This window comes from Stegostoma tigrinum, chromosome 1 (genome assembly GCF_030684315.1).
Source record: "Stegostoma tigrinum isolate sSteTig4 chromosome 1, sSteTig4.hap1, whole genome shotgun sequence".
Lineage (NCBI taxonomy): Eukaryota > Metazoa > Chordata > Chondrichthyes > Orectolobiformes > Stegostomatidae > Stegostoma > Stegostoma tigrinum.
In genome coordinates, this window is record NC_081354.1 from 12,288,189 (window position 1) to 12,315,615 (window position 27,427).

Sequence of the window (27,427 nt, forward strand, 5' to 3'; positions counted from 1 at the left end):
CTCTGAATTCTTCTGTCTTATCTTCAGATTCCTAAACCTTACGTATGCTTCCTTTTCCTTTTTGACTGAGCTCACATTTTCTCTTGTCATCCAAGTTCCCCGAATCTTATCCTTCGTTTGCATGGGATCTGGTGGTTTGGAGCTCCACTAAATCCCAACATCTCCCAGCCTGACACTATAGACGTGCAAGAACATGGCGGCGCCCATGGCAGTTCCGGTGCGGCTCGCAATTCCGTACGTCCGCTAATGGCATCGTGTGAACTTTGCCCTCGATCCACTTCCTCCTTCCTTTTCCGGTGAGGCCTGTGGCAGGTATGGCGCTGTTGGAAGCTGCGGATGGGTTGATGGATAATCGGGTGGCATCCGCGGTCATCGGATGTGTTATTGGCCGGGCACCCGCGGGTTGCCATTTCGCTGAAAGAGACGGTCTCGTCGGGACGGATATTGATCAAGTGTTTGTGGAGGGCGGGTCGGGGAAGGGGTCCGGATCCGGTTCCGAGCGAGGCCTTGTACCCGAGGCCGCTGTCGGCGAGGGAAGAGAGGGAGAACGGTGGGATGCGGCAGAGCCGAGACTTGGGCCTGATTCTCGGGCATTTCACAGAGCTTTGTAGCCAGCGAGGTGTGTTATTGAAAAATTTTGAAGTGGGGAACAGCAGTTGTCGCATCTGCACAGCAAGATCCCAAGGAAAGAAACGCAGATAATCGGTTTCTGGCAACGTTTGTTTCAAATATTGACCAGGTTACCGGGAGGAACTCCCATGGCCGTCTCTGAAATAGCCACAAAGGATTTTTCTCTTCAATCGCGGAGAGCTGAAAGGAATCTTTTTATGTGTAAACTCAGAGAAACTCAGCAGGTCTGTCAGCATCCATGCAGGGAAAAGCATAATTACCGTTTTGTTCCAATGTGGCTCTTCTTCGGGGCAGTTCCTCGCCGATTCCAGCACTCCACGTTTTTATGCGCAGTCTATTACTGTTGTGGATTTCTTTTTTTAAACAAGTTCATATCTGGCATCTTAGTGCAGCACTCCATCAGTATTTTTCTACAAAGAACTGAACATCTCTGCGTTTTGGTCAGTGGCTGAAGTCGGAAGCTGGAGCCCCTCTTCAGAGACCTGCGCACAGATTTCAAGCTGTTTTTCCAGCCTGTAGGATCTGTTGCGCTGAAAGATGCTGGAGATTGAAAAATTCTAATCCTTGTTTTCACGTTGCACTAGATCTCACTCCTTCCTGTCTCTAACCTTCAGCTTAACAGCCCTCAGTTGCATCTGTCCCTCTGCAGCTCTGGACTCCTACAGGTCCATGTTTTTTCTTCGTTCTGTAATAGGCAGTGACATCTTGAGCTGTCTGGATGAAGCTTTGGAATTTCATCCCTAAACCTTTCTGCTTTTTTTATCTCTCTATAAGCTACCTCCACTTCCAAGGTTTGAATCATCTGCTGTGATATCTCCATATGTGGCACAACAGCAAATTTTGCTTGAAACAATCTTTGTCATGTGCTGCGATAGTTTACTAAATGAACTTGAGATTTTGGAATACAGCTTCTGCTTCGTTGTTACTAAGCATTGGATACTAGTGGACCTGTCAAAATTTAGGATTATTTTGTGGTTTGCCTGTTTTGGAATGTGTAGAGTAAATAAACAGAGGGCATGAGTGGCACATTGTGGTGATACTTGACGTTTCTGTGAAGTTGGGAAATGGAAAGATGGATGAGCTCAACACTTTGGGGAGGTTGTTTGTCCGAAGTTGATTTATCCAACCAGAAAATAACCTGAGGTTCTCCACTGTAGTATCTGATTCTGAAGCTTTAACTTGCAGTGCTAAAGTTGGGTGTCCATTCCAGGAATTCACTTTGTGCTGCTGAACACTTTCCCTTTCTACCTTTCTAACCTTTTACTAATTTCATCTAGTCTCTCCTACTGTTGCAACTTAAAGCACTTATGGTACTTTGAATTTATCTTTCCCATGCCATTAACATCTTGCAATGATCAGATGTTAACAGAAAAGGAGGCCTTTTGCCCTTCCTGTCGGTGACCATTTTTTGGAACTGTGGTTCATTTACTTCTAGTTGCCTGTTCTTGCATGTGTCCCTGCAGGAATACTTCTCCCAAGCATTTGTCCAGATCTTTTTCAAGGGCTGCTTTTGTATATCATAATAAGATCTCAGCATTGAGAGGAGCTTTTAAGGAAAGATGTCCTAGTTGCCCCAGACCTGTCACTGAGAATCTGTTTCTTGACTGCTCCCTGCGTTGTCTCCAATGGCATTACTTTTTGAACAAAGAAGTACCATTGCATTTTTGACATTGCTGCAATGCTGGGAATATTAGCGAGAGGTAACCCATTGCTGGGTTACCAAGGCACTAACTCTGATACTTACCAATTTTTACCTCTTGGGTTTTTAAACCAGCTACTTTTATAAAACCCAGGCCAATTAGTTGCCTTATTGCCACAGAGTTGAATGGTGAGTTGTATTTGATGACGCAGCACCTCATCTGTGAAGCTTTATCTATTGAAATGATAATTTTGAGTTTCCACTTTATTTTTTAGGTCTAAAAGATGGTTCAACGCCTGACATACCGCCGTAGGTTGTCCTACAACACAGCCTCCAACAAGAAAAGATTGTAAGTACCGAATGTTGAAGCAGATGAAGGCCATTCAATGTCTCAAGCCAAAGTTATTGAGATGTACAGGATGGAAGCAGACCCTTTCGACCAATTCGTCCATGCCAACCAGATGTCTTAAATTAATCCAGCCCCATTTGCCCGCATTTGGTTTATATCTGCCCGTATGCCCGTTCTGTTCATATGCCCGTCCAGATGCCTTTTAAATATTGTAGTTGTACTGACCTCTACCACTTCCTCCAACAGCTCATTCCATACACACTGTGTCAAAAGGTTACCCCCAGGTCCCTTTTAAATCTGTCCCCTCTCACCTTAAGCCTCTGCCCTCTAGTTTTGGACTCCCCTATCCTGGGGAAAAGGCCTTGGTTATTCACTCTTTTCATGCCACATGATTTTATAAATTATAGAGTCATCCCTCAGCCTTTGATGCTCCAGGAAGTATAGCCTCAGTCTGTTCAGCCTCTCCCTATAGCTCAAACCCTCCAACCCTGGCAACATCCTTGTAAATCTTTTCTGAGCCCTTTCAAGTTTCACAACCAATGCACTGAGTCCATGGCTGAATTGTATCTTGAACTCTGTCTGCCTGCTATTGTTCTGTAACTCTTAATGGCCTTCCCTCACTAAAATCCATCAGTCGCATTTTGAAATTTTTTAGTTGATTATCTTGAGAGAGAGTTCCAGATTACCGTTGCATTTACTGTAAAGTGCATCTTGAATCGTCTACTTCAAAATTGGAGGCTCTGCATTTTGTTCTGGAATCTTTCAGCAGAGGAAATAAAATTTCTAAGACAGGGAGAGACAGGGGCGCCATCAACTTCAATCAGCTTAATCACCTCCATTTGATTACCCCATACTGTTGTATGTTCAAGGGAATATATGCTCTTCCAGTTTAACCCTACTGGCATTTGATGTGTTGTACCCAATAGAGCTGGTCTTGATGTATAATTTTCTGAGGGGAGAAAACATTTGACCTTTTTCATAATTGTGAAGGTCTCGCACACCTGGGAACCGCATTGTATTCCTGTACACCAAGAAGGTCGGCAAAGCACCAAAGTCTGCATGTGGCATCTGTCCTGGAAGACTCCGCGGTGTAAGTAGTCACTTTACCTTGGAGGGGAGTGGTGGTGGTGTGTGTGTGAAATCTTGTTGAGCATTCAGGCATTGTGAGGTGCCTACTCTGCAGCTACAGTCTGGCCTTTGTGTATATTTGTTCTGGCTTCTCTTTTGAAATGCGGTGGAATCACAGTTTAGTGATCTGACGGGGTATAGAAGTGCCCTAATAATTTCCACTGGCACAGCAAGAAGAAACTTATGTTTCTTGTTGTTCAAAGAATGCATAGTTTTGATATAGGGAAAGCCATATGTTTATCACTGATTTTGGGAGTGTTTGATAAGGGCCATCAGTTTAAAATTGTCACTCGGGATGAAGGTTAAGGAATACATTTTTGACCTAGACATGTTTCAGTGCCTGATTGAGGTAGAGGCCAGTGCCACAGATAAGTAGCCAAGGAAAGAAAGATGTATAAATGCCTGGTGAGCAGAGTGTGTTTTGGATTGTTGTGGCAAAGAACTGGTCCAGGCAAAAAGGAGGAATAGTCTCCATCTACAATGAAACGTCTGTGGGCCAGTGCATTGAGAAAGCACTGGTTTCCTCTGTGCTGCAGATTTAGCTGTTTCAAGTCCTGAATACTTTAGCATTTGGCCCTGCCATGGTGGGCTGGCAAAGTAAGATCAGTGCCATGCTGAGAAGAATGAAGTTTAAAATTTCAATTGAGGCAAAGAATTCCTCTGTATACAGGAATTGACATCACATAGTCGAGGTCCTGGTTTGGTATTTGAGTGAACTAAATGTCAGGCTCCAACATTGTCATTTTTTCAGGGTTGAATAAGTGAGAGAGCTGGCTTAATGCTTTTTGCGATAGTGCTTTGCTGGCAACTTGTTACATTTTCTTTTTGGGACGCATTATGATTGTTTCATCATTACCTGACTAGCCTGCATTTTTCTGTTGTATTTCAGGCTGTGAATTAAATTGGTGATCTGAATTTATTGATGCATATTTAGATTTGGATAGCACTTTGAAGTGTAGCTTTTACAGGTAATATGAATATTTAAATTTGAAATTTCGATAGTATGAACATTTGTACAGGCAGTTGACTCATTGAAGATCCATGTTAGAACTTTGTCAGTCTTTAGATCATTCCTTCCTGGTAAGCCTTTATTAGCTTTAAGTAATGTCCAAAAGCCTGACAGGAGGTTCCATGGCACAGTGACTACAGCTCCTGCCTCTGAGCCAGAAGCTCTGTGTTCAGGTCCCACTGCAGCACCTGATAGCTACTGTAGGTTTGTTGATGGTGAACTACAAATCATTTCAGGAGGTAGCAGCACATGGACACTGACACATTGGAAAGAACATTGGACAAGCATATGGACGTACATGGAATAGTGTAGGTTAGATGGGCTTGAGATCGGAATGACAGGTCGGCACAACATCGAGGGCCGAAGGGCCTGTACTGTGCTGTAATGTTCTATGTTCTCCTCCACCACTGTCCGTGGCTCTGGATTTAAAAACTCACTCAAAAGCGTGTTCCTACAGTAGCTGAGACTCACTAGAGTCTGACTAGAAATCCAAATCTTGAACTGTGTAAAGAAACTCATTTTCAGTCTGGAAGAAAATAACAGAGTGAAAGGATCTTCATAACTAAACCTTGTTTATTTGACACTGGCTATAAAACATGCCAAAATAAGCAAAATAAAATAAATTAACATTAGATGAATACAGGAAAACTCCTGACGTATTATTTTAATATCTGGAAAATCAGTGGTTGAAATCTCTTTTCTGAGAGGGGCACTATTTCTATTAGATTCTGTGCCTTGATTCAGTGTTGTTGTGATATCACTGGATCATAGTTTTGTGTTATGAAATTTAAATTGCTGACACAATTCCACTTTTTGACCAAGGCATATTATTATAAAGGTGCTGAAGTTATGAAAACCCAGCTGTTTCACCAACACCCTTTGGAAAGAAATCCCAGAAGGTCTCCCCAACCTGGCAACAGGTCTCCAGTTCTAAATTGATACCCAGTAGTCATTCAGAGTGGATGGCTATTGCTGCCTTGTCAGTAACTTGTACCTCAAGAGGAAAGTTACAGCATTGAGCTTTTGCTTTCAGATTCATTTAGTTTTTGAACTTAGACTGAGTGAGGTTGTTATGCAGTGGATAATCTCCCACTTCAGGAGCACCGTCTTTCTGATGTCACTTACTCCAGGTCATGTATAGCTGAGCTAGAAGTGAATCTTTCTTCGTTCTCTCCTAACGTTAGAGGAGCCCAGACTGTACGAGTTGAACCACGTTTCTTATACTTGTCAACCAGTGAAGTTTCCAATTAAGTGCACTAGTTGATGTGAGATTTGTCCTACCTATGCACTGGATCAAGGCTAATCAAGCACTTCTCAGGTGGGATTCTTGCAGCTACAGCACGCACTCAGCTTGACGACTTTGAACTGAAATGAAAAGCACTGCATTGGCCCTCTGGATCATGTGTTTGAAGTATACTAAGTGGAAGAACTTACTTTGAGCTTTGGCCAACAATCTTAAAGCATCCTGCACTGGTCAGGTTGATCTTTAACTGTTTCTTTAAGTTGATCAAGTGGAGAAGTATGTTTATATTTGGTGTTGAGTATTGTCGTTTTGTGTTTGACATATTGACCAAAACAGACACTGATAGATTCCTCTTGAATTTGTGTAGATTCGGGCTGTTCGACCCAAAGTCCTAATGAGATTGTCAAAGACCAAGAAGCACGTCAGTCGAGCTTATGGTGGCTCCATGTGTGCCAAGTGTGTACGTGACAGGTAATCTTCAAAATGGCACGTTGTGAATATTTCTATTTGATCAATTTATTAAACATTTCTTCTGACTGCAAAAAGAAGCATTTGCTACAGAGTATCTGGTGTCCTCATGTGTTCATTCTGCTAGTGGTAGAATAGTTTCTGTGTGGACCTTCAAGCAACTTTCTGTAGGTTCTGGTAAAGGAAAATTGCTTTGAATTAGTTTTCTGCTGACATGAGAGTTGCTATCACCAATGACGCTGGTAAATTGTGAGGGTTTTTTTTGAGAGACATTGAAAGAGCTGCTGTCACATAATTTAACAACACATTCTGTAGTTAGCATGTTAACACAGCTCATGGAGTGCTCTTTCGGCAGATGATTTATGAGAGTTTAGGAAGCCTGTCTAACTTTACACCGGTAAGAGGCCACACCATTAGAAATGTTGTCACAGTTTTAGTGCAGAGGTAGAACATGTAATTAATAATTATTGCAAGGCGAATGGAATAAATAACCGGAAGTCTTGATACAACTGTACCAGCCACTGGTGAGACTGCACGTAAAATACTATGTACGGTTTTGTTCTCTTTTTAGGAAAACGTACTTGCATTGGATGCAATTAAGAGATAGTTACTTAGGTTGATTCCAGAGGTGAAAAGTTTGTTTCATGAGAAAAGACTTCACTGTTTGGGTCGATACTCAGGAATTTAGAAAAGTGGGAAATGTTCAACCCACTCTGAAGTGGGTTCAACAGGCTGGTTGCTGAGGGCATGTCCTCCCTGATAGGGAAATCTAGAACTAGAGGGCCCTTAAAAGTACTGGTCTCCCACTGAAGACTGAAATGAAGAGGAATTTCTCTTGTGATTTGTTAATCTTTCAAAATTTCTTCCCTGGGGAGCAGTGGAGGCTGGCTAATTGGAAGTATTCAAGGCTGAATTAGATAGCTGTTTGATCTGTAAGTGAGGTTGGGGCAGACAGGAATGTGGAGTTAAGTCACAATTGCATCAGCTGTCATTTTACTGAATGGTGGAGCAGACTTGAGGACCTGATTGGTCTACTCTTGTTTTTGGGGGGCAGGGAGTGTCTTTTTCATGTCAGAATATGGATTATTGTGCATGCTACCTTTGAGCTGTACCCAAAACTCTGGCATGTAGAAGGCCAGCATGCAGCCTCTATGATAGCAAGAACTGCAGGTGCTGGAGTCAGAGTCAATACAATGTAGTGCTGGAGGAACACAGCAGGTCGGGCAGGTTTATAGGAGGGTGTGAACCTGAAATGTTGACTTTCCTGCTCCCCTGATGCCTGACCTGCTATGTTCCAGCTCTATGCTGTATTGACGCTGCAGCCTCCATGTATGTTTTTCATGTTGTGAGCTGTAGCCTGGGTATTTCAGCACCCAAGCAGTTTTCATTTCTTGATGTAAATCAGTAGTTCTGCATTGCAGATCACTTGTGAGTATGTGGGAGATATGCCTAATTGTGGGTTTTACTGTATTGACACCCTTCTGTTGAGCTGTGCTGGTTACTCGACTGGCCTTACATGCTTTTTCTTTTATTTTCAGAATTAAGCGTGCATTCCTTATTGAGGAACAGAAGATCGTAGTGAAGGTGCTGAAAGCCCAAGCACAAAGCCAGAAATCGAAGTGAACCATCTAGTTTTGTATAAACATGAAAGTAAAAGCCTAATTGGAACTTGCCTTGTTTCAAAATATTTCTTTTCCCCCACAATGAGGTCACAATCCTGGTGTGAAAAAATGTTTGTCAAATTTCTGACACTTTGGTATGATTAAAATTATCCATGTTGCCTATAGTGTTGAGCTTGGCAGCACAAGCTGCCTGTTGATTAGTAAACAACTTGCTTAACGGTTAACCGAATATAGGTTTCTGCAAACTTCAGCTGCACCTAAAACGTGCATTAAATGTTAGTAACTGGATTGTTTGGTCGACCCTAGTTCCTTTCAGATGATGTTGGACCTTTGCCTTGCATAACAGCAGAGACTGAAGATTTATTTCAGCTTACTGATGGTTGGCTTTTGCATCACCACATTGTGATGGTGGTCCAAACATTTGACAGTAGCCTCCACTTTCTCACTGCCTCCTGTAGTTTTTACCTTACTGATTGAAGGTTTGACATTGCCTGAAGTCAGTCATGCGAATCAATTAACAATGATCTTTCTAAAATGGACACGCTGAATATGTTGCAAGAAATTGATACCTTTAGTAGTGACATTTCCTGATGTAGCTGGCAACTTAAGAGTCAGCAATAATGTAAGAGGTAGGATTACTTAAGGTTTCCTTTAATGGGGAAGCCTGCCTTGATAGTTGAGAAACATCTCAACTGCTGCTGTATCTGAATAAGAGCTGTGGATGCTGTAACTCAGGAACAAAAACAAAGTTGCTGGAAAAGCTCAGCAGGTCTGGCAGCATCTGTGGGGGAGAAAACAGTTTTATACGTCATATAAACTGACATTTTCCCAGCCACCATCAGTTCTGAGGAAGGGTCACCGGGCCCCAAACGTTAACTCTGTTTTCTCCCTCCACAGATGCTGCCAGACCTGCTGAGCTTTTCCAGCAACTTTGTTTTTGCTTCTGTATCTGGCTCATTCTTCTCCATATCTTTCTGAAAGTGGATGAGGTGTTGAGTCAAGTTGGATGCTGTGTTACATGGAAAGTAAAAATATTTTACAGCACAAACCATCCATTCAACTGAACAGTTGCTGGTATTCATGCTGCACAGAAACCTCATCTCATTTCACCCCCAAATACTGCCTCGCTTCCCATGATTCCCTTCAAGTATTCCATGTCACAGCAAGTGTAAAAAGTGTAAACTGTTCTGAGATGACTTTTGAGGGATGGAGCAGATGGATTGCTTGTTGAAGGAATAATTGTTTGGGATCCACCACCACGATCAAATCACTAGTATCCTGATGAATAGTTATAACTCTGGGCCTGGGTGAGAACTGGTTATTGTTCGTAGGTTTAATCAAATATCTTCCAGGCTGCCCCAGTGTAACTTTGGTCTGGAATCTTTCATTGTATCTTTGAATTGGTAATTGAATGATATTGAAAACAGATATCAGAAAAGTGAAGAAGGGGTCACGGAAAAACTGGTGGGTAAAATAAAAGAAAATCAAAGGGCATTGTGTAAGTATGCTAAAGCAAGAGGATAACCAGGGAAAGATTAGGGACATTTCTGGCCAGATGTAGGTGAATTTTTAAAATGAGTACTTTGCATTCATATTCACCAGAGAAGGATGAAGTGGACAACTAATTACTCAATTGAGAATGAGGCAGCAGCAAGTTTATGTTCTTAAGATCAGTTAAAATTCTGAGGCCCAGGTGAGATGTATTCCAAAGTGCTATGGGAGGCAAGGGAGGAGATTGCAGGAGCCACAGCATGGATTTTCGGATCATCATCAGTCCACAAGAGAGGTGCCAGAGGACTGAAGGTTAGCTGATGTATGATTCAACAAGGGTGAGAGAAATAAACCAGGAAGCAAAATGATTCTTAACATCAGTGGTAGGGAACTTCTTGGGGGGAAAAAATTGGAGGACAAACTAATCTTGGGGAGGCATGTATTAATTGGAAATGATCAGTTTGACTATTACCAGGAGATCCCGTCTGACCAGTTTGAAATTTTCGAGGAACTTGAAGGGTAACACAATTGATATAGCCTACGTGGACTTCAGTAAGGCTTTTGACAAGGTGTCACATAACAGACCAGGTGTCACATAACAGACCAGGTGAGAGTGCATGGGATCCTGAGCAAATTGGACCAAAATTGACTGTGGCAGATGGCGATAGCTGAAGCTTCATTTTGTGATTGGAAGCTGGTGTCCAATGGAATGCAACAGGGTCCTTTGCTGCTTGTGGTGTAATTACACTGAAACAAATGTAGGTTTTATGAGTAATTTGATGGTATGGTAAAAAGCAAGAAGGAAAACCTTAAATTACAGGAGAGTGTAGATGGCCCTGATCAAATAGAACAATGTCAAAAGGAATTGAATTCAAAGCAGACTTGTGGTAGCAGATCTTCCGGATAAGAGTCTGAGGAGCAGGGCCTGATTTGAGTAATTAGTTGTTAGTTTATTGTAGCTGATAAAAAGTTTTCAATGGCAAGAGAGCTCAGCCCCATGGAAGTATCCATTGTCACCATGTATGTGGAGTGTGTGTTTAGCTGCAGCTCCTGATTAGCTGTATGGAGCTTAGATGGAGTCCCTTGTGGTCATCCCCCTCTCCACAGTATGCCATTTTAACAGGGAATGCCTCAGAGAAAGCAGCAGCTGTCACATTTGTGGCACCAAGATTGGCTCTGTTGCACAGCAGGGGAAGAAAAAGACTGGGAAAGCTTCAGTGACAGAGGACTGATTGTAAGAGGAAACTTGCAGTTAGGTGGTTCTGTGGCAGCAAACATGACCCTCAAAAGGGATGCTGTCTACCCGTTGCCAGGATCAGGGATATCTGAGAGTGACTACTGGCATTCTGAAGTGGGAGGGTGAATGGCCAGCAGTCACAGTACATATTGGTGCCAGCAATATGGATAAAGAGAAGTATAGTCCTCCTGTGGGAGTTGAAGACTTAAAATCGTGGATTAAACAGTAAATACTAAGGTTGTGATCTCAGATTACTTCTTGTGCCATGTCCTACTGAGTAGGAAGATATATCAGATGAATGTATGATTAAAGTGACGGTGTAGGAAGGAAGGCTTTAGATTTTTGGATCATGGGAACTATCTTCTGGGGCAGGTGGGACCTGTAACAAGCCGGATGAGTTCCATCTGAACCAGAATGGGTTCCAATATCTTTGCTGGGAGGTTTGCTTGACCTCTTGGGGAGGTTTTCAACTGATTTGAAACAGAAGATATAAAGCTGGGAGTGATGTAGAAAAATGCCAGGAAGCAGTGGGTGAACAAGACGTGGGTAGGATAAAACACATGGGAGGTTTGGAAAGCCAACCTTTAATGTACTACAAGGAGCCTGACTGATAAAGCAGCTAGAGCATTGATCAGCACTTGAGAAAATGATATTGTTGCAATTGCTGAGACATGGTTTGAAGGAAGGGCAGGATTAGCAGCTCAACATTCTAGAGCTCAGATATTTCAGGTGGGATTAGAGGGATCTAAGAAAGGTGGGGGCAATGCATTATCGATAAAAGAAGACCATCACTGCAATAATGAGGGAGAATGTCATAGAAGGGTCTTCAAATGAGGTCATCTGGGTAGACCTTAGAAATAAATGAGCAATCACATTGCTGGGATTATACAAAGGCCTCCTACAGCAAGAGGGAAATAGAAGAGCAGATATGTGTAACTTGCAGAAAGTTGTGACAGAAAATGGTTATAATTGTAAGGGATTTCAACTTTGCTAACACTGGCTTCGTGTGAAAGGATCAGACAAGATGGAATTTAAAGTGTGTCCAGCAGAGCTTTTGTGCCAGTACGTGGAAAGTCTTACCAGAGCAGCACTAGACCTAATCCTAGGGAACGAAGTCAGTGAAGTGGTTTGTTTCAGTCGGGTGAGTATTTTAGGGATAGTAACCATGACTCTTAAGTTTGAAAGTCATTATGAAAAGGGATAAGGATGGTGCATAAAATTACGTGTCAAACTTGAGGGAAGGTCAATTTTAATTTCATTAGGATCTGGCAAACTCAAGTCTGGGAACAGTGACTTGAAAGTAAATTGATATTTGTAGAGTGGGAATCATTTAGAAGTAGTTTAGTGAGAATTCGGGGCCAGCACGTCCAGGGATATCAAGAGTATGTTCAAGATAAAGGAAGCATGTGGCAGGAGCAATGCATTAAAACAGGGGAGATGCCTGATGGGATTTATCCAAGGATTCTATGGGAAGGGAGGGTAGAGATCGCAGGGCCTTTGGCAACGATCTTTTCATCCTCACTGTTCACGGGTATAGTGCCGAAGTGGCAAACGTCATTCTCTTGTTCAAAGAAGGGAATGGGGTAACTGTGAATTACAGGCCAGTTAGTCGTACTTCATTGGTGGGCAAATTACTGGAAAGGGCTCTGAGAGGTAGGATTTATGATCACTTGGAAAGGCACAGTTTGGTTTATGATAGCATAGATTTGTGAGGGGTAGATCATGACTTGCAAACCTTTTTGAATTCTTTGAAGGGGTGACCAAATGTGGATGAAGGTGAAGCAGTGGATGTGGTATGCATAGATCTAAGTAAGGTGTTTGATAAGGATCCCCATGGTAGATTCATGCAGAAGGTAAGGAGGCATTGGATAGGGGGAAAATGTGGCAGATTGGATTCAGAATTGGCTGACCCTTAGAAGACAAGCGGTGATAGTGGATGGAAAATATTCAACATGGTGCTCAGTTACGAGTGGTGTACCACAAGGATCTGTTCTGGGTCCTCTTCTATTTGAGATTTTTGTAAATGATTTGGATGTAGGAGTGGAAGGGTGGATTAGTAAGTTCATGAATGATACAATGGTGGGTCGAGTTGTGTCTAGTGTGGAGGGCTGTTCTAGGTTACAAAGGGACATTGATAGGATGCAGCGCTGGGCTGAGAAGTGGCAGATGGAGTTTAACCCCGAAAAGTACGAAGTGATTCATTTTGGAAGGACAAATGTGAGAGCAGAATACTGGGTTAACGGAAAGATTCTTGGCAGTGCGGAGGAGCAGAGGGATCTCAGGGTTCATGTCCACAATTCCCTGAAAGCTGCTGCTTATTAATAATAGAGGGATTGAGTGAATTCAAGAGCTGTGAAGATATGCTCCAAACATACAAAACCCTGGTTCGGCCACATCTGGAGTATGACGTCCATTCCTGGTCGCCTCATTACAGGAAAAAAGTGGAAGCATTGGAAAAGGTGCAGAAGAGATTTACCAGGAAGTTGCCTGGAATGGAGGGAAGGTCTCAAGAGGAAAGGTTGAGAGCGCGCTAGGGTTTTCACTTTAGAATGAAGAAGGATGAGGGGTGACTTGATAGAAGTGTACAAAACGATCAGAGGGATAGCCAGAGACTTTTTCTAGGGTGGAGGTAGCTATTGTGAGGGGGCATAGTTTTAAAGCGAGTGGAGGTAGATATAGGGGGAAAACGTCAGAAGTAGGTCCTTTACTCAGAGTGGTAAGGGCATGGAATGCATTGCTGGAGAAGGTAGTGGAGTTGGCCTCATTAGGGGCATTTAAGTGGTTATTACATAGGAACGATAGTATAAGGTAGGGATTGGGGTTAGATAGATCTTAGGCTTAAGGTAAACGTACAGCACAACATCGTGGGCCTGTACTGTTCTATGTTCTATCTTAGAGACCAAAGGGTAACCTGTGAGTGTGAAGCCAATGCATGTGGGTGAGGTCATAAATTAATGCTTTTCATCGCTATTCACAAAGGAGAAAGAAATTGTAGCTGAGGATTTCAGTTAGGATGATGAGGTTCTGGAACATTAAGATTAATGTGGAGGAAGTCGTAAACGTTTTGGGCATGCAGGTACATAAACCCTGGGCCTAATAAGGTGCATCCTATGCATCTATGGAAGGAGATATTAAATATCTTGCTGGCCACAGGTGAAGTACCAGATCAGTGGAGGATAGCTGATGCAGCACCTTCATTCAAGCAGGACAGCAGGGATAGGCCAGGTTATTCCAGACCAGTTAGTTTGATGTCTGTGGTAGGAAAATTATAAAAAAAATTCTGAAGGGTAGAATTAATCAATACTTAGAAAGGCAAAGATTGATCAGGGATAGTCAGTATGGAGTTGTTAGAGGCAAAGATCCTGTCTAATTGAGCTTTCTTAAAAAAAAACTAACTAAATATATTATGACGATAGTTGAGTTGATGGGGTTTACACAGACTTCTGTAAGGCCTTTGACAAGGTCCCATGTGGAAAGCTGGTGCAAAAGGTAACAGCCCATGGAATCTAAGTCAAGGATAATGGTGGAGGGTTGTTTTTGTAATTGGAAGCCTGAGAGCAATATCGTACTAAGCGACATTGAGCAGTTTTTCCGCCGCCTTCACCTCCACACTTACTTCTTTAACCGGAGCCCAACCTTCCCTCCACTGACCCCTTCACCCGCCTCCAACACAAGTCCTCTTCATGGACACCACCCACGGGCCTCCTACCATGCCCCGACCTGTTCATTTCCAACTGTTAGCAAGACATCAACCGCCTCAACTTCTCCATCCCTCTCACCCACTCCAACCTCTCCCCCGCAGAACGGGCAGCCCTCTGCTCCAACCCCAACCTCACCATCAAACCTGCAGACAAGGGAGGCGCATTAGTAGTATGGCGCACTGACCTCTACATCACCGAGGCCAAACGCCAACTCTCCGACACCTCCTCCTACTGTCCCCTTGATCATGACCCCACCCCTGAGCACCAAACCATCATCTCCAATACCATCCATGACCTCACGGGACCTCCCACCCACAGCCTCCAACCTTATTGATCCCCAACCCCGCATGGCCCATTTCTACGTCCTTCCCAAAATCCACAAACCTGCCTGCCCTGGTTGACCTATTGTCTCAGCCTGTTCCTGCCCCACCGAACTCATCTCCACCTATCTGGACTCCATTTTCTCCCCCTTGATCCAGGAACTCCCCACCTACGTCTGTGACACCACCCACACCCTCCACAACTTCCAATTCCCTGGCCCCCAACACCTCATTTTCACCATGGATGTCCAGTCCCGAGACACCTGTATTCCTCATGCAGATGGCCTCAAGGCCCTCGGCTTCTTCATGTCCTACAGGCCCAACCAGTCACCCTCCACTGACACCCTCATCCGCCTCACCGAACTCGTCCTCACCAATTTCTCTTTCACTTCCTCCCACTTCCTACAGACAAAAGGGGGTGGCAACGGGTACCCGCATGGGACCTAGCTATGCCAGCCTCTTTGTAGGTTACATGGAACAGTCCCTCTTCCGCACCTACACAGGCCCCAAACCCCACCTCTTCCTCCGTTACATTGATGACTGTATCGGCACCGCCTCTTGCTCCCAACAGGAGCTCGAACAGTTCATCCACTTCACCAACACCTTCCACGCCAACCTCAAGTTCACCTGGGCCATCTCCAGCACATCCCTCACCTTCCTGGACCTCTGTCTCCATCTCAGGTAACCAGCTAGAAACTGATGTCCATTTCAAGCCCACCGACTCCCATAGCTACCTAGAATACACCTCCTCCCACAAAAATTCAATCCCCTATTCCCAATTCCTTTGTCTCTGCCGCATCTGCTGCCAGGATGAGGCATTCCACTCCCGCACATCCCAGGTGTCCACGTTCTTCAAGGACCACAACTCCCCCCTGGCAGTGGTCGAGAACACCCTTGACCGCGTCTCCCACATTCCCCACAACACATCCCTCACACGCCGACCCTGCAACAACCGCCCTAAGAGGATCCCCCTCATCCTCACATACCACCCCACCAAACTCCGGATACAACGCATCATCGTCCAACACTTCCGCCATCTACAATCCGACCCCACTACAAGACATTTTTCCATCCCCGCCCTTGTCTGCCTTCCGGAGAGACCACTCTCTCCGTGACTCTCTTGTCCGCTCCACACTCCCCTCCAACCCCACCACACCTGGCACCTTCCCCTCCAACCGCAGGAAGTGCTACACTTGCCCCCACACTTTCTCCCTCATGCCCATCCCAGGCCCAAGATGACTTTCCATATTAAGCAGATGTTCACCTGCACATCTGCCAATGTGGTATACTGTGTCCACTGTACCCGGTGTGGCTTCCTCTACATTGGGGAAACCAAGCAGAGACTTGGCGACCGCTTTGCAGAACGCCTCTGCTCGGTTCGCAATGAACAACTGCACCTCCCAGTCACAAACCATTTTAACTCCCCCTCCCATTCTTTAGATGACATGTCCATCATGGACCTCCTGCAGTGCCACAATGATGCCACCCGAAGGTTGCAGGAACAGCAACTCATATTCCGCTTGGGAACCCTGCAGCCCAATGGTATCAATGTGGACTTCACAAGCTTCAAAATCTCCCCTTCCCCCACTGCATCCCAAAACCCGCCCAGTTCAACCCCGCACCCCCCAACCTGTTCTTCCTCTCACCTATCCCCTCCTCCTACCTCAAGCCACACCTCCACTTCCTACCTACTAACCTCATCCCACCTCCTTGACCTGTCCGTCTTCCCTGGACTGACCTATACTCTCCCTACCTATACTCTCTTTTCCACCTATCTTCTTTTCTCTCCATCTTCAGTCCACCTCCCCCTCTCTCCCTATTTATTTCAGAACCCTCTCCGCTGAAGGGTCTGGGCTTGAAACGTCAGCTTTTGTGCTCCTGAGATGCTGCTTAGCCTGCTGTGTTCATCCAGCCTCACACTTTATTATCTTGCACTGAAGGGCTGGTGCTCAGACCCTTGCATTTGTACATTCTAGTAACAACTTACATTTGAATGTAGAAGGTATAATTAGTAAGTTTGCAGATAACAAATTAGTGTTGTTGCTATTGATCAGCTGGTAAATTAGGCAGAGAAATAGCCAATGACATTTAATGCCAATAAATGAGAGGTGATACATTTTGGGAGGTCAAATAAAGGAAGGTCATACACAATGAATAGTAAGTTCCTAAAAAGGAAGGCACTTTTGTGTACAAGTGCATGCCTGGTTGTGCCAGCACAGGGATATAAAGTAGCCAAGGCGGCACACAGGATCCTTGCCATCATTTGCCAGGGCATAGAATGTAGGTGCAACAAATGTCTTGTTCCAACTTTATAAAACACGGATGTAAAACGTATACCCAAAAAGGATGAGACTGGACTGGAGAGGGCACAGAGGAGGTTCATCAGTATGTTCTACAACATGACTCCGGCCCTATCAATAAGTGTACAAATCCTGCCTTTGCTTGTATTTCAAGACACAAGACCTTGCTTTTATCCAAATTAAGCACCATCAGACATTCCTCAGCCCCCTGACTGAAGTGATCAAGGTCTCTTTGTCATCTTAAAATAATCTTCTTCATTGTCCACTAAACCACCAATTATGGTGTCATCAGCAAGCTTACTAACCATGCCTCCTATATTCTTGTCCAAGTCATAATATAAATCACAAACAAAAGTGGACCTAGGACCTATCCATGTGGAACACCAATAGCCTCTAGTCCAATAAGCTATCCACCCAGCAGAAATCTTTATACTCCAATTGCTGTTAGTTTACAGTGCCATCTGACATTGATTAAAACAGGAGAGACCATTTAAAAGGTTGTCATTTCTATATAAAATATAACAAGAACAGCTCAGATCTAATTATTCAGCACATTGAATACAAAACCTCAAAATTGAAGTCCATGTAGATTCAGGCTCTTTTCCACCTTCAGCAACTAACAATATTCATGATTCACCAACCTCCCTCTCAAATGGAACACAGCACCCAAAAATGCTTTCAGCATAGGTCATTTATTTAAACCAGTACCTCCGCTCAGTCTTAACCACTCACAGGGCATTTCAATCCATGCAGTGAATATTAAGTTAAAGTTTTCAAAAACAATTTTGTGTTTGATAGAGCAGGAATGTATCCCGAAAGATCACTGGACAGTCCACTCAAGCTTAATGCAGTGCAAAAATACCCTAAGAGCCATGATATTTAGCTGGTTTAAAAGAAAAACCTGAATTAGCTAGTAGCTATGATACAATGTATTCCCTCAAATTTAAAAAAAAGGAATGGGGCCCACTTTAGACAATAAGAGGGTCTTTTGAAAACCTGAATAGACCATACAAAATAAAAAGTAAAATCTAATTACAAGTTAAGAAACAAAAAAAAGTTTTGAATTCTAATTGCTATCATACTGCCAGTGGAGTTCTTTACACAACTTTAATTCCAAACAGCAACAAGGGAAAACTCACATGATGAAGTAATAAATATGCTGGAAACACTGCTTGAAAAAAAAAACAAACAAAAAAAAACTGGTTTCATGAACCAAGCATTAAGCTCAAAACTAACACTATTACAAATGTTTATGCACGGTTATCTTGACACTATATTTTAAAGTATCACAAGCTAATAGTGATTAATAAATTGTGCAGGCAAAAGATCTTCCATTGAACTGCACATTTCCTCATTGGATCACTTCTCTTCACACCACTGATTCTCCTTTCGTACCTGTGAAAGAAAATACAATTAGCGTACTTTAAAGAGAAAAAAAGTGCTTCTTTTTTCTGCTCCCCCCTCTTAAGACCTGTCTTTTTCACCTTCATCTCAATTTTGCAGCTCGAAAGCAATATTCAGAAACCAACTCATGAATTTTTTTTAAAAAGGGTCAGGCTGGTTAAGTGCGCAATGCACTTAGCTCATCTGTGCTGTTTCCATGGGGACAATGTTGTTTCAGGTACACAAAACAGGGAAAAAAAAGATAATCTAACCATCTTTAGAATCTCCTTACCCACCTTAATGTAAGTAGCAAATTAAACTTGGTGAAAAAATTGTAAAAAGCAGAGTTGTGATGAGGACAATCACAACATATTTAATATTAACAAAAGCAATACATGTAATGCACTGAAAATACAGAGTCATTAAGTCACAGAATTCCAAACAAACAGTGAAAACAAAAAAGCTATTGTACTAGTCAGGGTGGGGGTCAAATGTGCAGCACAGGCCCGAAACATCAGTTTTCCTGCTTGACCTGCTGTGTTCATCCAGCTTTACACCTTGTTATCTCAGCACAGGCTACCTGTTAAGCTGAGCTTTTGTTATGCTGCTCTCATAACATCAAGTTTCAATCTCCTAAAACCACCTCCAACACTGCACAGGTGGGAAATTGCCCTCTGCCCAGACACCAAGCGGCTTAGCATTTGTCAAACAAAACACGTTTTATACCTTGGAAACAGGCCCGATAGCTGAAAGGGCTGAGGCACCAAATGAAAATCCTTTATATGCCAGTTTAAGATGATGGAGAACTTTAAACCACAGTATTAGTCAGATGTTGCCTCTTCCTTTCCCCCTCCCTCCAGAGATACCACCAGTTACAATATGAGAAGAGGAATCATCTGGGGCTTCAAATCATTTTACAAAATATTCCCAGGTGTACCTGTGCCTCCTCTTCTTCAGTGAAATCATTCTTAATGTTGAATGTTTTGCGAATTTCTTCAGGAGTTTTTCCTTTAATCATGTTTGCCACTGTTTTGCAAGTTACATCAAGAAGACCCTTGATATCAAGGTAGTTTGCAGCCTGTTGTTTATTAAACAAACGAGAAAGCTCATTTAAACAATTAGAATCTTTGCCATTAAAATTTTATTCCTTTTATTTCCTATGGAAATTTTATTTCCATAGCCACATGCATTTCTCAAGTGGACTTAATATAGCATTAAATTTAAAAAAAAAACAACTAAACAAAAATCCATTGGGGAAACCAAGCGGAGGCTTGGGGACCGCTTTGCAGAACACCTCCGCTCGGTTCGCGATAAACAACTGCACCTCCCAGTCACAAACCATTTCCACTCCCCCTCCCACTCCTTCGATGGCATGTCCATCATGGGCCTCCTGCAGTGCCACAATGATGCCACCCGAAGGTTGCAGGAACAGCAACTCATATTCCACTTGGGAACCCTGCAGCCCAATGGTATCAATGCGGACTTCACCAGCTTCAGAATCTCCCCTTCCCCCAACGCATCTCAAAACCAGCCCAGTTCGTCCCCTCCCCCAACTGCACCACACAAGCAGCCCAGCTCTTCCCCTCCACCCACTGCATCCCAAAACCAGTCCAACCTGTCTCTGCCTCCCTAACCTGTTCTTCCTCTCACCCATCCCTTCCTCCCACCCCAAGCCGCACCTCCATCTCCTACCTACTAACCTCATCCCACCTCCTTGACCTGTCCGTCTTCCCTGGACTGACCTATCCCCTCCCTACCTCCCCACCTATACGCTCCTCTCCACCTATCTTCTTTTCTCTCCATCTTCGGTCCGCCACCCCCTCTCTCCCTATTTATTCCAGAACCGTCACCCCAGCCCCCTCGCTGATGAAGGGTCTAGGCCCGAAACATCAGCTTTTGTGCTCCTGAGGTGCTGCTGGGCCTGCTGTGTTCATCCAGCCTCACATTTTATTATCCTGGATTCTCCAGCATCTGCAGTTCCCATTATCACTAAACAAAATCCAGTCTAAGTGTAGCACCTCCCCCCCCGCCCCCCCACCCCCCATTTACTTCACATGTAGTTCTCAGCAAACCTATTTTGTCGTCACCTCAGCACAAAGCTGTAGTTACAAAAAAGCTGCAGTATCAAAGACAGTAAGCCACTGGCCAAGGTGCTGGGCCTAACTTCAATGTTGAAGACAAGGTTATTGTTCTAAACCAAATTTGTGGTCCAACAATTTAAGTGGTTCAAGAAATATTTTAAAAGTAGTGCAGGTTTGGTTACTTGAGGGGATTCTTAAATTTTGCAGAACAGCAACAAGCTAGTCAGGTCTACAGAACTATGCTGCTTCCTCCATCTCACCTCACCAGCAGGTGCTTCATTTTCTTCCCTCACTTATGTGTTGATCAGAGATAACAATGATTTGTTTGAGAGACTGAGATTAATTTGAGTTACATTTTCAAAAAAAAAACTAAAGATATTGCAGTCTGCAGCTTGCTGATGACAACATAATTGGTGGTTTAGTGGACAGCGAAGAAGGTTATTTTATAATGACAAAGAGATCTTGATCAGTTGGGTCAATGGGCTGAGGGGTGCAGTTGATGTGCTTTACAAAGCATTCAGTGAGCCCTTTGACATGAAAGTCTGGTCCAAGAGGTAACAGCCCACGGGATCCAAGGCAAATTAATAAACTGGATCCAAAAATTGGGTTGCCAAATAGGAGACAAAGGGAGATGCTGGCAACTGTTGTGAATGGAATTCTGTGACCAGCAGCAAAGAGAATGAGGTCTTTTATTGATCAGGTGGTGAATTGGGCAGAGCAATGGCAAATGGAATTTAATCCTGAAAGGTGTGAGGCGATGCACTTTGTAAGCGTTTGTAAGGGAAGGATTTAAAAGTGAAGGATAGGTCCCTGGGGAGAATGCAGGAACAATGGGCTCATGGCATACAAGTTAATGGATCCTTGAAAGTGTCAGCAGAGGTAGGCTGGATGGTGAAGGCAACAGAGGGAATGCTTGCCTTCATTAACTGGTGTATTGAACGTAGGAACGGCAAAGTTGTATTGTAATTTCACTGAGCTTTAATTAGGCCATAGATGAAATACCAAGTTGGCAAGCAGAACTCAAATCTGAAAAATGTGATTGCTTTGGAGAGGGCGCAGAGGAGATGTTCCCTGCAAGTGGAAAATCTCAGTTATGAGCAGAGACTAGACAGTGTGGGTTTGTTTTCCCTGGAGCAGGAGACACTGAAAAGCCTGTTTCTATACTATATGATTTTCTCATCTCCCCAATAAATGCACGTCAAATAATACTGTTTGATAGAGATAGTAGGAACTGCAGATGCTGGAGAATCTGAGATAACAAGGTGTGGAGCTGGATGAACACAGCAGGCCAAGCTGCATCAGGAGGAGCAGGAAGGCTGAAGGGTCTAGGCCCAAAACGTCAGCCTTCCTGCTCCTCTGATGCTGCTTGGCCTGCTGTGTTCATACAGCTCCACACCTTAATACTGTTTGATAGCAAGTTATAGACTTCCAATTTCGCCAAAACTAAAAAAAACACTTACATTTGTAAAGCCTTGCAAATCACATCTCAGGTTATTAAAGAGCTTCATACACAAGGCACATTGAAAGAAACTCAGTCACTTAAACACCATCTAGCAAATGCAATCTTTACACTGTTGGAGAGAGTGAAGCTTTGATGTTAAATTTACAAAAAGCTCAAAACTTCCCAACAAGGACTGACCAGTATTAGTTCAAAGAGTGTGCCCTGGTCGACTTTCAGAAACTCCTGATCCCACACTGGTATGTCATCAGTTCGTTTTTCTTTGTTTTCATCATCCTCTGGTGGGGGAGGGTCATCTCGATGATGTGTACACCACTGGATCACCTAGTGCACAAACATAGTCTTCAAGCTGGTCATGTGTCAGGTAGGTGGAAATTTACCTTCACTATTAACAAAATTTGCAAAGTGGAAATCAGCCACTGTACAATCAAGGCTGGATCTAGTTTATACTAGAGTGGACAGTGTTCAAATCCAATCCCACTAAAGGCAGGTGGTAAGAGAGACTAGGTAGTGCTATAGAGTATACTGTAGCACAGTAAACTCATACTTAAATATAATCACTTATAAAGCAATAAGTACAACCGCCAATATAGGCAAGCAAACTCTTTAAAAAAAAAGGAGAATGATCAGACCACCTAGTCGAAACCTTGACTCCTGCTCTTGGAAAAGTAAAAGGATTTTATTTCTGGAAACAGGCAGATGGTCATTTTAATGATCATGCTAAAACAGTCTCCCTCAAAGCTGCATACAAAGGTATCCACCTAAATTACACAGTCAAGTCTTTGAAATGGGACTTGAACCCATAAACCTGATTCAGAGGTTGGCGTGCTCCCAACTCAGCCAAAGCTTACACATATCCAATTGATATTCACAGGGATGAAAAAGTGAAATGGATGAAAGAGGGCGACGAAAAATGCCACTTCACTTTCAAATAAAAAGCAAAACACTTTTTGTTACAAATTTTCAGCATGCACAAAGTGCTGGAGAAACTCAGCAACTTCAGAACCACAGAGTCGCATCAGACTCGACACGTTAACTCTGGTCGCACAGATATTGTAAGACCTGCTCAGTTTCTCAAGAAATGTGTTTTCATTACCACCTTACCTTTTTCAGAATAGCAGCATTCACATTTGGGAGTGGCACTGGATCATCATCACCTTCATCATCCATACCTAGATCTGTATTTTTACAAAGGAAATGACAAACTCATGACATGTATTACACATGCTGCAGATAAAACAAGCACTTTGTGACCCCAATGTCAAATTTCATTACATTTCACAGCAACTGATCACAACGATGCTTTCTCCAGGCTTGGACTTGGACATAATTAACAATTCCCTGCCTTCTTGTCCAAACAGCTGCTTTCAAGTTCCGCCAAGGTAACAGATAACTTACATGCAAGTTACATAGGCAGAGGAATAATACGTAACCAGCAAAAGCAGACATTCCTGTCCAACTACAGCAGAGCCCCACCCTTCAAACAACATTAATCCTGGCACTGTAAGCATGCCAAAGATTTTAAATGTATCCTTCCAAACATTTCCAGAGGGATCAACAGTTTGTGGGAACAAATGCAATACTGTTGCTGCTTAAAGGACATCATGTCAGCGTTTATAACCTGACTTTTGCCTATAACTCTAGAAGCTCACCGCAGAATTAGTCAGGTTGTTTTCAGCTTATTTACTGCACTGTCACATTATTAGCACTGGATCTCTGCCATATCTATCAACAGCTTCCTGCAATGGTACTGCAGCTAGCTAATACCTTGCTGCATTCAACACTGTCAGCAGCAGGGAGCACTGCCTGATCACAGCAGAACATAAAAGAAAAGCAAGTATCTAACAAAAAAAAGGAAATAAAAACGTATATCAGAAACCTGACCATGGTAGTCCTTTTGCCTTTAGATTTAAATATTTAAAACTCATTGCTATGAAAACTATACTATGTTTACGTAGATTAAACTGCCAAAAAGAAAACCTCACATTTAGTCTTTTCTGTTACATTGGTTGAGGCAGGACAAAAACATCACAGCTAAACAAGAAGAAACACTGACATCAGCTTTGTTGATGAAGCCTTTGAGGGATGGGGAGAATGGACAATCCAAGTTAGCAGGGCATACAACTAGCAATTGAGGCAGCAGCAACTGCTGATCAGGCTCAAAGTCTCTGAAGAGAAAATACTAAGAGACTGGAATCCGCTCAAGCTAATTTTACACCTCCAACATTGGTATGAGGGATGATTCAGTCTCCAATCTTCCCAAAAATGATAGAATGGGCATAAATTACAATTAAAAACATTGTCATCAAATCTAAATGAATGTGAAGAATCAATCCTTCCCTTGGGTCAGTGACTCACTGAGTCAGCACAGCTATCTGAACATCTAACTGAGATTTTCACCCAAATAGCACAAGGTCAGCAATGAATTAACCTGGTGGGAAACAGAACAGTGTGGAAAAAAAAGCTATTATTGTTGTCTGAGCCCTTCACTGGCTATACCTTCCAACATTGTTTTGATTGTGATCGACTGCTTTGCTATTTCCACATCAACTTCGAAGATCTCTCCATCTGAGCTTTGTAGCTTAATAGCAGGCATTTTCTAGAAATGAGGAGGAAAATCATGTTAAGCGGCAACATATTCTGCAATATTACAGAAATCATGTTTTTCGCTTGAATCCTACCCATCCCTCAAACTCCCAGACGGTTGAAATCTTCTTGCAAAATCATCCTCATCTTCTCACAGCTTCAAAATTCCCTATCCAAACATCTAGGAGTATTGTCACCTATCTATGCTTTACTGCAATCCCAGCTCTGTTACTATTGACTCTTTAGTCATTATAGCATTGACCTCAGTAACTATACCTCATCACTATTTTGTCCTCATGTCCTTAATCTCCTCATAACTCTCTCATTAAAATAGTCACCAAGACATTCAGATATAACAAAAAAGTGAGACAACTATATAAAAAAAATCAGGATGAAGGCTCTTCATCCATTTTTAAGAAATATGTAGAACCGCTTCCAGTTGGGGTCAGAGTCTTGGGAATGCAATTCATGAGGGCACAACGGGATTCCGATACCAAAATAATATCCATCAGCAGGCACTAACAGGCAGAATACAGCGCTGAGCCTAAACCATCAGATCCTGATCAGTCTTCACAAGGAGGATGGGGAGAGGCTGATCCCTCTGCAGTAGACTCCAGAACTTGATTTAATGGGAAGGGGTACACTAATTGAAAATACAGTAGAAATAAGAAAGATATTATTTTTCTCACAGAAAGAGTGGCCAGTTTTTTTTAAGAAACCCCTTCCTGAGAAAAATGGTAGGTAGCCTTTGAATATTTTTGAGGCAGAGGATGAGTGATCCTGGATAAAGAGGGCGGTGGAGCTAGAGGAAGGGATGAGGTGAAAGGATAGGGGAGGCAAAACCTTGTAGCACTTTAGGACCTGCTAATGTTGTGGGACTGAACGAGGTACCAGGGCGGTCAGGTTGGCAGACAGTTGGGGAGTAGGACTGCACCTTTCCAACAGGTGCGACACAGCCCAGACGACAACGGATAGAACCCGGTGCCGGCCGTCTCCACGGTCACCATTACCATAGCGACAGCACACCACCCCGCAATTGTGACGTTACTACAGCGCCCGCCCGATGGAGACGCAGTTTGCAGCGCGCCCTGGACAACCGCAGCCGTACCTGCAGCGCGCGAGTTCGCCCACTTCCTCCTGTTGCTTCCACCGCTCCGACTCTCAGTGACCCGCTGCCCGCCACTACTTATACCTGCCCAGCGACACCGCGCTGACGTCACAGGCCCTGCAGCGCAATGTCGAGGACCCCTCACCCCCCAAACCTCCGTTTCACTCAGCGAGAGGAAATATTACGACGATTTACTGCCAGCAAGTACGCGTCCGACTCCATTGCAAGCGTATTTCTTTTAAATAAGCGCGATTCTCATCGGGCCAGATGCACCGACGTTAAGATCAGGCGACCGCCGCAGACGACTCACACGGTGAGGGTGCATCTCGAAGGAGCACGCTGACCTTTTTTAACATACAGACAGATAGAAAGCGCCATTGCTGACTGCTTCCCTTTTGTTTTCAGAGGACAGTTGACACTCCGACAGCCGTGTCTTTTCGCGACGGGAAGCTGACTCACCGACGGACCGCTGGAACGCCAAAGCTTCGCGTTGACACGACCGTCCCGTCACGGTCACCAGTCGATGTGCGCGCCGGGTATTGTAGTTCACGCATGCACCCCGGGACTACAACTCCCGTGATGCACCTCCCCAGTGTTCTGATTCTTCCCTTCCCCCGCAATTTAAAGGGAAATAAGTATGATACAAATTGTTTCTTTCTCCACAGACACTGATATGCCTGCTGATCATTTTCAGCACTGTGTTTTATTTGCGTCTATATCAGAGAGACGTTCCCTCTCCCCGGCTACTACTGTATGTCAGCTTTTTTGTGCTCCTAAGATGCTGCTTGTCCTGCTGTGTTCATCCAGCTCCGCACTTTGTTATCTCGGATTCTCCAGCATCTGCAGTTCCCATCATGTCCAATCTAAACAATCGATCATGTGAATTTCTGATGCTAATTGAGGGATAAGTGGTGGCTGAGAAATCAGGGAGAATCCACAGTTTTCTGAAGTTCTGTTAAACGATTTTTTATTACCCACCTCAGGGCCTCCTTTTAATAAATCTCACCCGAAAGCACTGCCTTAACACTGCCACTACACAGGGGTGTCGGCCAATGTAGTTTCTGAAGTAGGACCTGATTCAATGATTGTATCACTCAGATACAAGTGATTCAAACAACCCCTGATACCAAAGCATCTATTTGTTATCTGAATCGACCAAATAAAAATTATTTTATTCTGATAATCAGGAAAGATAGGGAGCACTGATGTTGAACAGGTTGAAATAACTGTTCACAGGAAAGGTTGTACAGAGTTCAGAACAGCACTGTCTCATTTAGTTGTTTCATACTGCCATGCTGACATTAATTAGTACTTTGAATGGGATAACCTGATTATATATTATGGACACCATCTTTATAGGGAACAGTTTAAAAATAGTTCAGAGGTTAAAATATTTTATTCTAAATGAAAGCAGCAATGAAAATAAACACCTTGTTATTAATATAGACTTTGATTCTTCAACACTGAGGCTCCTGTGGTCCAGCTGACACCACTCCAATCTCTCCGCTAGACACCTCCAGGTTCAATTCCCAATCCACCATGTGAAGGTGACCACAATGTTCAAGACTGATCAGGTCATTAAAATCAGTCTGTGAATCTTTTGGTGCTGCACACTATCCTTCAAGGGGGAAAAAAAAGTGAAGATATTTTTAAAAAATTCACTCTCAAACTTA

The 27,427-nt window shown here is 43.4% G+C and overlaps 2 protein-coding genes across 5 annotated transcripts; one reads left to right on the forward strand and one right to left on the reverse strand.

The window, feature by feature from the left end:
- The first annotated feature begins 254 nt into the window (after positions 1-254).
- On the forward strand, positions 255-8,138 carry rpl34 (ribosomal protein L34). Its single transcript, XM_048521755.2, has 5 exons — positions 255-312; positions 2,545-2,618; positions 3,609-3,708; positions 6,366-6,469; positions 8,005-8,138. Exons 2-5 carry the CDS (start codon positions 2,554-2,556, stop codon positions 8,087-8,089), a joined length of 354 nt encoding a protein of 117 aa, XP_048377712.1. The 5' UTR covers positions 255-312; positions 2,545-2,553; the 3' UTR covers positions 8,090-8,138.
- Positions 8,139-17,810: 9,672 nt separating this feature from the next.
- LOC125458074 (S-phase kinase-associated protein 1-like) lies at positions 17,811-26,340 on the reverse strand. 4 transcript variants are annotated; one of them, XM_048543134.1, is made up of 6 exons: positions 26,214-26,340; positions 24,560-24,659; positions 23,165-23,238; positions 22,241-22,384; positions 19,458-19,598; positions 17,811-18,532 (listed from the first exon to the last, which is right to left on the reverse strand). In XM_048543134.1, exons 2-6 carry the CDS (start codon positions 24,654-24,656, stop codon positions 18,497-18,499), a joined length of 492 nt encoding a protein of 163 aa, XP_048399091.1. In that variant the 5' UTR covers positions 24,657-24,659; positions 26,214-26,340; the 3' UTR covers positions 17,811-18,496. The 4 variants fall into 4 exon arrangements, with proteins under 4 accessions (XP_048399091.1, XP_048399004.1, XP_048398941.1 ...); XM_048543047.1 differs by having other exon boundaries at positions 26,099-26,214; XM_048542984.2 differs by lacking the exon at positions 26,214-26,340 and adding an exon at positions 26,067-26,191.
- Between the last annotated feature and the right edge of the window lie 1,087 nt (positions 26,341-27,427).

Coding starts and splice junctions, on each gene's coding strand:
- rpl34 (XM_048521755.2), top strand. CDS start 2,554: ATGGTTCAACGCCTGACATACCGCCGTAGGTTGTCCTACAACACAGCC. Junction 3,709..6,365: donor GTCCTGGAAGACTCCGCGGT/GTAAGTAGTCAC, acceptor GAATTTGTGTAG/ATTCGGGCTGTTCGACCCAA. Junction 6,470..8,004: donor GCCAAGTGTGTACGTGACAG/GTAATCTTCAAA, acceptor TTTTATTTTCAG/AATTAAGCGTGCATTCCTTA.
- LOC125458074 (XM_048542984.2), bottom strand. CDS start 26,132: ATGGCGCTTTCTATCTGTCTGTATGTTAAAAAAGGTCAGCGTGCTCCT. Junction 24,660..26,066: donor CTTCGAGATGCACCCTCACC/GTGTGAGTCGTC, acceptor CCTCATTTCTAG/AAAATGCCTGCTATTAAGCT. Junction 23,239..24,559: donor AATCAAAACAATGTTGGAAG/GTATAGCCAGTG, acceptor GTAAAAATACAG/ATCTAGGTATGGATGATGAA.